The sequence below is a fragment of the Saimiri boliviensis genome, chromosome 1, assembly GCF_048565385.1.
Source record: "Saimiri boliviensis isolate mSaiBol1 chromosome 1, mSaiBol1.pri, whole genome shotgun sequence".
Lineage (NCBI taxonomy): Eukaryota > Metazoa > Chordata > Mammalia > Primates > Cebidae > Saimiri > Saimiri boliviensis.
The window spans coordinates 140,619,983-140,630,340 of NC_133449.1; the positions used below are offsets into that span (position 1 = coordinate 140,619,983).

At 55.2% G+C, this 10,358-nt stretch overlaps 1 protein-coding gene across 5 annotated transcripts in view; it reads right to left on the bottom strand.

The window, feature by feature from the left end:
• The window catches only part of SPIRE2 (spire type actin nucleation factor 2), a 41,264-nt gene extending 31,387 nt beyond the window's left edge, over nucleotides 1-9,877 (bottom strand). For 3 of the 5 annotated variants that reach the window (XM_010332550.3, XM_010332553.3, XM_074405369.1), the window contains exon 1: nucleotides 9,527-9,877. In XM_010332550.3, the coding sequence (XP_010330852.2) occupies nucleotides 9,527-9,770 (244 nt within the window). In that variant the 5' untranslated portion in view covers nucleotides 9,771-9,877. Of the gene's footprint in view, nucleotides 1-722; nucleotides 6,096-9,526 lie in introns of those variants that run through there. The other 2 variants (XM_039460276.2, XM_074405370.1) reach the window with 2 other exon arrangements.
• Between the last annotated feature and the right edge of the window lie 481 nt (nucleotides 9,878-10,358).

The following is a 10,358-nucleotide window of genomic DNA, read 5'->3' on the forward strand; positions in this document are numbered from 1 at the left end:
AGAGGGTGCTCTTTGGGTCAGAGAGACCCACGTGGTGAGGTGTGTGCTTCCTCCCAGATTCACTTCCGCCAGTGCCCATCTCAGAGGGCGGTGGCTGATCCCCGGGGTGAGATCAACCCACTTCTCCCTTAAACTCACACCCACCAACACACGGGGCTCCCACAGGGTGTCCTCCCTTAAACTCACACCCCCCAACACGCAGGGCTCCCACAGGGTGTCCTCCCCCTGCAACAAGAACCCAGGACGCCAGGCGTCAGTTTGAGTGGAGACCCACGTCAGGGACTTGTGTGTTGGCCAAAGAACAGCCCCCAGCAGTCTCCCCATCCCCAGCTTCTCCGCCCCTTCAGTGACACTCTACACAAGGGCTCCCATACCCAGCCCCTGCCTGGTGTGTCTCCAGGTCAGTCCCAAGGAGACCTGATGCTGGTCACAGCAGAAAGGCAGCAGCTGAGGGGTGACAGTGTCAGATTCTACCCAAGAAGGTGCCCTCCCTTCTGGCTGACGAAGACGTGCCTTGAGATTTGGGTAAGCCACTAGTCCCAGCCCATGAGGTCCAGCGAAGGTGAGGAACTGGCCCACGGCCACCCAGCTCAGACTCACCCTGGGCTAGCCTCAGCCCCGGGACTGACACTGAGACCTCAACTCTTCCCCTCACCACCATCCCGGTCCCCTGAAGGCACAGCGCCGCATTCCCGTACGCCGCAGACCAGGGAACTTGTTACCTTCTCAGGCTGGCCTCAGAAGGTCAGATTCAGATGCTCTGGGCGGGACTCAGATCTGGCTTTAAAAGGCCGGTCACCAGAGCCTGGAGCCTGCTCCAGGGAGAGGACCTGCAATTACAGAACCCACCAGAGAAAACAGGCACCGGCAGCTTTGAAAACACAGATTCCACGGCCCTGCAAAGACCTACGGAACCAGAATCTGGGGTGGGGGAATTTTTTTTATTTAAGACGGAATTTCGCTCTTACTGCCCAGGCTGGAGTGCAATGACTACAACCTCTACCTTGCAGATTCAAGAGATTCTCCTGCCTCAGCCTCCTAAGTAGCTGGGATTAGAGGTGTGCACCACCACACCCAGCTAATTTTTGTATTTTTAGTATAGAAAGGGTTTCACCATGTTGGCCAGGATGGTCTCAATCTCTTGACCTCATGATCCACCCACCTCGGCCTCCCAAAGTGCTGGAATTACAGGCGTGAGCCACCACACCCAGCCCTGACCTCTTAAACTGTAAGAAGATAACCTATGGTTTTGTTTTGCTTTGGTTGTTTTTGAAATAGAGTCTCACCCTGTCGCTCAGACTGGAGTGCAGTGGCGCAATCTCAACTCACTACAACCTCCACCTCCCAGATTCAAGCAATTCTCCTGCCTCAGCCTCCTGAGTGGCTGAGACTATAGGCGCATGCCACCACACCCAGCTAATTTTTTTGTATTTTAGTGGAGACAGGGTTTCACTGTGTTGGCCTGGATGGTTTCAATCTCCTGACCTTGTGATCCGCCTGCCTCAGCCTCCCAAAGTGCTGGGATTACAGGCATGAGCCATTGCGCCTGGCTCCCATATACTGTTTTAATGTCGTAACCCAGCAAGTTGGTCATAATTTTTTGCCACAGAGACAGGACACCCATACACTCCTTTTAAACTATTCCCATGCACCCCGCCTGTTCCTCAGTCCCGGAGAGACACAGGCACTGGAATGAAGGGGCCTTTGAAATGAGAAGAGAGAAGTGAGACCAGGCTGGGCCTTCTTCCAGGTGTCCTGGGCTTCCCCAGCACAAGCTGATTTGCCTAATTACCAGGTGTGTTTCTAGGCTGCCTTCCTCCTCAACATGGCCTCAACCTCAATTGGAGCCCAAGGCCCTCTGAGGAGTTACAGTGAATGATCAGAGTTGAAACCCTCTGTCTTTCTGTGCTGAGACCCACTGGCATATTTGCTTCAACAGGCCACATCCCAGGACCAGACCAACCAGTCCCCACAGGCTGTGGGAGCTGGCTCTCCCCACAAGTCCAATACCGCAGCGCTGAATGAGAAAGACATAGCAGAGTCTTTCCTTTTTATTTTTTTATTTCTTATTTTTTTTTAAAATGGGGTTTCACCATGATGGCCAGGCTGGTCTTGAACTCCTGACCTCAGGTGATCCACCCACCTCAGCCTCCCAAAGTGCTAGGATTACAGGCATGAGCCACGGAGCCGGCTGCAGAGTCTTTCCTATCTGGGGCAGATAAACTATTATCTGTGGACATCAGGGTGCCGGTATGTCAGTGCAGGAGGACTGCAGGGTGGCAGTGAGGGTGGGGCCACATTCCCACCATTAACTGAACCTCAATGGCAGCACGGAGACCCCAAGGCTTCCCCGAAAAGCACAGGCAGGACTTGCAACGACTGGTCAGACCGGGGCTCAGGTCACACGGGCTATGGGGCTCCCAGGCACAGTCACACAGGCTCTGCTTATATCGACGGCCATGCAGGCCAGGCAGTTTCAAGGATGTCTAGATAAAGAAAACAGGCGTGCTGAAGGACTGCCTTCCTGTGAGGTAATCCTTGCTCAGAGGTGAGACTCAATCGGGAATGCTATCTACAAACAAAGCCCAGCTCAAACACAGACACACCCAGCTCACGCTGCACCCACACGGTGCCCCTCCCAGGGCTGGCACCGCCACACACAGCGGCTAGCCTCCTTCCCACTTTCTACATAGGAGCCCTCAGGGATGGAGGTCATTTGACATCACCAAGAAATCTGTCCAGAGGACGCCCAGAGCCCCCCGCCCCTCCCCCATCCCTCATGCACTTTGCAGAACCGCTCCTGTTCCACCGGATGGAACGATTCAGGGCGAGATTCACTACCCGAACCCACACGTGCTGCTCCCCAAGGCAGCTCCGGAGAGGTGCACAGAGGCACAGGGTCCCTCGCTGCCCCAAAGCCGGTGCTCCGGAGCTGGGCTTGCCCCAGGGCCGCACAGATGTTGACGCCAGCGCAGAGGCTGTGTCACTCCCATGTCACAGGGGAGGAGACTAAGACGGAGGCACAAAGGCGCAGCTTCTCAAGCCCAACAAGCCAAGGGGCCTGAGCTGAGCCACCCGACACTGCCTGGGTGATGGCTTCCCCTTTGTGGGTTTCAGTTTTCTCATTTGTAAAATGGGAATCAAAACAGTACCTTTCCCATCAGAGGCGAAAACGAGAGGATAGAGGGGCACAGCTCAGCCCTGCCCTGCCCACGCCCCTCAGCAGGGGCTTCACCCTGGATGCTGAAACAAGGTACCCACCTGTCAGAGCACCCGGCCTCATCTTCACACCTTGTGGTGACTGAGTGCCCCTCCCAGGGTACAACACAAGCAGAGCCTGGCCAGACGCGGCGGCTCACCCCTATAATCCCAGCACTTTGGGAGGCTGAGGCAGGCAGATCACAAGGTCAAGAGCTCGAGATCATCCTGACCAACATGGTGAAACCCCATCTCTACTAAACATATAAAAATTAGCCGGGTGTGGTGGCACATGCCTGCAGTCCCAGCTACTTGGGAGGCTGAGGCAGGAGAATTGCTTGAACCCAGGAGGCGGAAAGATTTTCCTTCTCCGGAGGAGGAAAATGTTCTCTCCTCTGGAAGCAGAATTTCATCTTTCCAATCTGTTCTTGCTTTTCTCCAGCACAACTACAGACACCATCTCCAGAAAACAATAAAACGTTCACCTGTACACATCTGCAGAGAGCTATTTTAAAATAAAGGCAAGCTAACCAGACAGTCCTGGACACTGAGGAGGCCCAGCCAGCCCAGCTCCAGTAGCAGAACAAGAGGGCTGGCTGCAGGCTGGAGGCCGGAGGCCATACACGGTGTCCTCAGCAAAGGTGGACTCCAGCACACAGACATGCAAATGGGCTTCTAGAGTGAAAAGGATCCTCCTTCACAGAGGCAGTGCCCCTGACGTCGCTGCAAACTGCTTCCTGGGCCCACATTCTCCTCTCCCCTCAGCCCACACGTGCTGCCATCGCTCCAACTTGAGGAGGAGGAATGGGGGTGAGAAGCCAGGGCTTGCTCATCGGTGTGGTGTGGGACGGAGAGGGAGCCAGAGGAGAAAGGAGCTTTGTACCCCACAGAGCTCCAGACATGGACACGGTGCCCAGTGCTGCCTAGATGAGTTGAATGGATTGGGAAGGCTTCGTGTTCATCCATCTGAGAGCACGGTGGGGCTGCCAAGCTGCATGATGCCAGAGCCAGTGCTCTAGGTGTGCCTTAGATGGCCTGAGAGCCAGGCAGACGGGACAAGGGCAGGAGGAAGGGAGGGATACCTGGAGGACCAGCACCGTGGGGCATCCTAGTGTAACAGGTGAGGCCTGCCTGTGAAAAAGGGTAGCATCCAAAGTTGACAAGAAAAAAACATTTAAAAAAAACTAGGGTCACCTGTAAAGCAGCTGAGCAAGGTGAAGAAGCCAGAAGGTGACGAAGGAAGGACCGTCCCACCCACCAGTCTCATATGTGAACCACACAGACACTCATCAGCACCTCATCCCAGACGTATTTGAGAAATCAGCCAGTGGGCACAGTGGTACGGTGGCTCACGCCTGTAATCCCAACATTTTGGGAGGCTGAGGCAGGAGGATCACCTGAGGTCAGGAGTTCAGGACCAGCCTGGCCAACATGGTGAAACCCCATCTCTACTAAAAATACAAAAATTACCCAGGTGTGGTGGCACACGCCTGTAGTCCCAGCTACTGGGGAAGCTGACGCAGGAGAATCGCTTGAACCCACAAGGCACAAGTTGCCGTGAGCAGACATGTCACCAATGCACTCCAGCTTGGCAACAGAGGGAGACTCTGTCTCAACAAACAAGAGATCTTTTTCCTCTGGACTGCTGGAAAAGAAAAAAAACAAACTAATAAAAATAGAAAGGGACATCGGTCTTGACTCTGGGAACAGCTCCCCACACAGCAGTGATGCCTGACAGAGTTTCCTGCCTAGATTTTTACAAAGTTTTATTAAAACCTCCATCATGAGGTTTTAATAATGACCTCTTAAAATAACTTCACATGGGGCCAGGTGCCTGTAATCCCAGCACTTTGGAAAGCCAAGGTGGGCGGATCACAAGGTCAGAAGTTTTGAGATCAGCCTGGCCAACATAATGGCAAAACCTGGTCTCTATTAAAAATACAAAAATTAGGCCAGGCGTGGTGGCTCAAGCCTCTAATCCCAGCACTTTGGGAGGCCGAAGCGGGTGGATCACGAGGTCAAGAGATCGAGACCATCCTGGTCAACATGGTGAAACCCCGTCTCTACTAAAAATACAAAAAATTAGCTTAGCTGGGCATGGTGGCGTGTGCCTGTAATCCCAGCTACTCAGGAGGCTGAGGCAGGAGAATTGCCTGAACCCAGGAGGTGGAGGTTGCAGTGAGCCGAGATCGCGCCATTGCACTCCAGCCTGGGTAACAAGAGCGAAACTCCGTCTCAAAAAAAAAAAAAAAAGCAAAAATTATGCCAGGCACAGTGGCTCATGCCTGTAATCCCAGCACTTTGGGAGGCTGGAGCAGGCGGATCACAAGGTCCAAAGATCGAGATCATCCTGGCCAACATGGTGAAACCTCATCTCTATTAAAAATACAAAAATCAGCCAGGTGTGGTGGCGTGCACCTGTAGTCCTAGGTACTTGGGAGGCTGAGGCAGGAGAATCACTTGAACCCAGGAGGTGGAGGTTGTGCCACTGCACTCCAGTCCAGGCAACAGTGTGAAACTCCATCTCAAAAAAATAAAAAAAATAAAAAATAAAAAAAGCTTCCAAGCAGTCATGAGGTCTTCAGTGTAAAGATTAGCAAATTTGGCCGGGCGCGGTGGCTCAAGCCTGTAATCCCAGCACTTTGGGAGGCCGAGGCGGGTGGATCACAAGGTCAAGAGATCGAGACCATCCTGGTCAACATGGTGAAACCCCGTCTCTACTAAAAATACAAAAAATTAGCTGGGCATGGTGGCACGTGCCTGTAATCTCAGCTACTCAGGAGGCTGAGGCAGGAGAATTGCCTGAACCCAGGAGGCGGAGGTTGCGGTGAGCCGAGATCGCGCCATTGCACTCCAGCCTGGGTAACAAGAGCGAAAACTCCGTCTCAAAAAAAAAAAAAAAAAAAAAAAAAGAAAAAGATTAGCAAATTTGTTCTAGTCATTTATTCTAATGTTAGCTTGGAAATGAGAAGTATTACAACTTGTGTGCTGAGATGATATTATTCATCCTTCTAAATAAGGTTTAGTTTTTTGTTGTTGTTTTTTTTTGTTTTTTGTTTTTTGTTTTGAGGAGTCCTCTCGCACTGTTGTCCAGGCTATAGTGCAATGGCACAATCTCGGCCCACTGCAATCTCTGCCTCAAGCAATTCTCCTGCCCCAGCCTCCCAGGCAGCTGGGATTACAGACATGCACCACCACGCCCAGCTAATTTTTTTTTTTTTTTTTTTTTTTTTTTTTTTTTTTTTTAGACGGAGTTTCGCTCTTGTTACCCAGGCTGGAGTGCAATGGCTCGATCTCGGCTCACCGCAACCTCCGCCTCCTGGGTTCAGGCAATTATCCTGCCTCAGCCTCCTGAGTAGCTGGGATTACAGGCACGTGCCACCATGCCCAGCTAATTTTTTGTATTTTTAGTAGAGACGGGGTTTCACCATGTTGACCAGGATGGTCTCGATCTCTTGACCTCGTGATCCACCCGCCTCGGCCTCCCAAAGTGCTGGGATTACAGGCTTGAGCCACCGCGCCCGGCCCCAGCTAATTTTTTTTTTTTTTTTTTTTTTTTTGAGACGGAGTTTCGCTCTTGTTACCCAGGCTGGAGTGCAATGGCACGATCTCGGCTCACCGCAACCTCCGCCTCCTGGGTTCAGGCAATTCTCCTGCCTCAGCCTCCTGAGTAGCTGGGATTATAGGCACGCACCACCATGCCCAGCTAATTTTCTGTATTTTTAGTAGAGACGGGGTTTCACCATGTTGACCATGGTTGGTCTCGATCTCTCGACCTCGTGATCCACCCGCCTCGGCCTCCCAAAGTGCTGGGATTACAGGCTTGAGCCACCGCGCCCGGCCAATTTTTTTTATATTTTTAGTAGAGATTGGGTTTCACCATGTTAGCCAGGATGGTCTTTTTTTTTTTTGAGACAGAGTTTCGCTCTTGTTACCCAGGCTGGAGTGCAATGGCGCGATCTCGGCTCACCGCAACCTCTGCCTCCTGGGTTCAAGCAATTCTCCTACCTCAGCCTCCTGAGTATAGCTGGGATTACAGGCACACACCACCATGCCCAGCTAATTTTTAGTATTTTTTTTTTTTTTTAGTAGAGACGGGGTTTCACCATGTTGACCAGGATGGTCTCGATCTCTTGACCTCGTGATCCACCCGCCTCGGCCTCCCAAAGTGCTGGGATTACAGGCTTGAGCCACCGCGCCCGGCCCAGGATGGTCTTTTAACTCCTGACCTCATGATCCGCCTGCCCCGACCTACAAAAGTGCTAGGATTACAGGCGTGAGCCACTGCGCCTGACCCCTGTTGTTGGTTTTTTTCAAAGTTGTTTTACACGTCAATTGCCCAGATTCAGTTTGTGTGAGAGGACGGGTACTGAAGGTCCGAGGTTACAGGTGGAGAGATTCAACTGGCGTAAAAAACTGAGACTAAAGTGCTGGCAAGTGAGATGTAGAGTTTTTCCTATTATATTTACAGGGAGAAATAACTGTGCACCTTTTAGTGTATCTACTTATCTTAAGTCCCAGAGAAAGGCTGGATTGGCCACCTTTGAGGAGACAGCTGGCCTAAAGTCTCAGCTGACTCACAGAAGCACCAGGATGGCAGAGGAAGTTCAGGGTAATAATAGATTTTTCTTAAACCCTAAAGAGACAGCAAGTCATAAACCTCATTCACCTTTATGAGACAAGGTTATGAACAGAAACCAAAGATCATATCAAATAAAAAATGAATTGGACCAGAGACGGGTGCCACCCACTAAGGTCAACACAGGGCTCTGCCTGCACTTTGAACCACAGCCAGGAACTGCTGCCTCACAGTCCTCCAGGACTGTGAGGACCAGGAAGGGGCCACATCCCCCAGAAGATGGCAATGGGGAGAATCAGATCACTGCTGTGAAGACACCTTGCATAGCACCGAGAGGAAGCAGGCAGCTGGGCTCCCACACGGTTCAGGGTCAAACCAGGAGCCCTCAGTTCTAACTAGCGGCAAACTAACCACTCTGTGCCTCAATTTCCCCATCTTTACAGTCAGAGGGTCAGACGGACTAGGCTGCCTATGGCTCTCTCCTGCTCTGCACTGACCTCCAGGGATGGGGTGGAGCCCAAGCACCAACTCTCAGAGGCTCTGTGAGCATGCAGCCTCTCGCCTGCCGGGCACAACCCTGAGGGGCGCCGCACTGAACCTAAACACTGCTACTGTCTGGGTGCCTGTGCGAGCCTAAGCTGCTCATTTCCACAGCGGGAGGAACACCATCAAGGCCTGATCTTGCTGTCACCTGTGTGGGATATAGCAAATGGCGGGAGTGTGGAGGCAGCTGCAGCCGAGTCTGGGATGAGCAGAACCTGGCAAAGGAACAGGGAAGGCCCTTGGGTGGGCACAGTGGCCCCCACCCTCCGGGGCTGTGTCAGTGGCTTCTGTCTGGCCTTGCCCTGGCCCTTCCTGGTCCTCCACAAAGGCCACTCATGCAAACCCACAGCTGTCAGGCCTAGAAAGAGTCCCGCTCTGCCCACCAGCAGGGTACCAGCATTTGGGGTGATATCTTGTGCTCCAAGCCAGCACTCCAGCTCTCCAGGGAAGAAAGAACTTTTTTTTTTTTTTTTTTTTTGGTAAAGGGTAAAATAAGCACTTAAGCTCACCATCTTACTAACTTCAAATATCTTTCTAGGGCTTAATTGTTGGTTCTGGTTGATGGTTAAGAACAGAAACAGCAAGCAGGCTGTCGCGGCAATTTTACACCCGCCCCGCAATTTAACACACCCCCACAATTTTATACCACCCCAGAAAATTTACACACCCCCGCAATTTTACACACATCCCCGCAATTTTACACCCCCCCAATTAACACCCCCCAATTTTACACCCCCAATTTTACACATACATCCACGATTCTACACCCCCCACCGCAATTTTACACCCCCCTACAATTTTACAACCCCCGTGCTTTCCCAGTTAAACTCAGGAATGTGATGTCAGTTCAGACGCCACGTGAGAGGCGCAGCCCCACCTCCCACGGGGGACAGTGCCCGAGGGGACGCTTCTGTCTCCTTTCCTGCTGCAGGCGGGAGGAGACGGCCCCTGGCGGGAGGACTCGCCTCGGCAGTGGCCGAGCTCCCGGCTCCCCAGACGCCGGGCCCAGCTCCAGGGCCGTCCCGGAGGAAGCGCCGCCACCGGGAGCCCGCCCTGCGCGGGGAGAGACGTCCACGTGGGGGGCTTCCGGGAGGGAGGGAGGAAAGGGGGGGGTCCCCGCTCCACAAACGGTCGCAGCGCCCCTGCCGGGACACCCCCCGGAGCGGGACGGACACCCCAGACCTCAGTCCCCGCCCCCGGCCTCACCCGCGGCTTCGGGCTCCCGCGCCCCGACAGAGCCGTCCCCGCGCAGCAGGAGGTCCCCGGTGTCCCGCAGGCGCCGGCCCGGCGCGCCCCGCAGTCCGCGGCAGCCCTGGAAGCACACGGCCCACGCCTGCTCCTCGTTGAGCGGCTGCTCGTAGGCCTTCAGCACCTCCTCCAGGGACAGCTCCCACGGCTCCGTCCGCCCCGAGCCCCCCGCGTCGCCGCCGCAGCTGCTGGCCCGGGCCATGGCCGGGCCGTCATCGCCGCCCGCGCGCCCGGCCCGCGTCCGTGCAGCCGCGCCTAACGCCTAACGCCTAACGCCGCGCAGGGTCCGCCGGGCCGCCCCGCCCCGCGCTAGCGCCGCAGGTGGGGGGGCGGGGCGTGGGGGACGCCGGGGGCGGGGCGGGGAGGAGGGGCCGGGGGCGGCCGGGGCGGGGCCGGCGGGGGAGGGGAGGGGCGGGGCCGGCGGTGGAGGGGAGTGGGAGGGGCCGGTGGGGGAGGAGGGGCGGGGGAGGGCTCCGGAGGGGGAGGGGCGCCGGGAAGGGACCCAGTGGGGAGGGGCTCGGAGGGGGAAGGGCAGGGGCTCGGGAGGGGCTCGGAGGATGAGGGGGTGCGGGGCAGCTGTAGGGTGTCGGGGCGCGGGCAGGTGCAGCAGAGCTGGGGGCGCGGGGGACGCGGGGGGCGCGGGGGTGCAGGGCCGAGGCCGGGGCGCTAGGCAGGACCTGGGTGAGGGGTGGGGGGCTGCAGACATGGGCCAAGCCCTGTGCTGTCGGACACGCAGAGACACCCCCGGCGCTCCCCGCAGACCCAGACGTCCGGGTCCCACGCAAGCTCG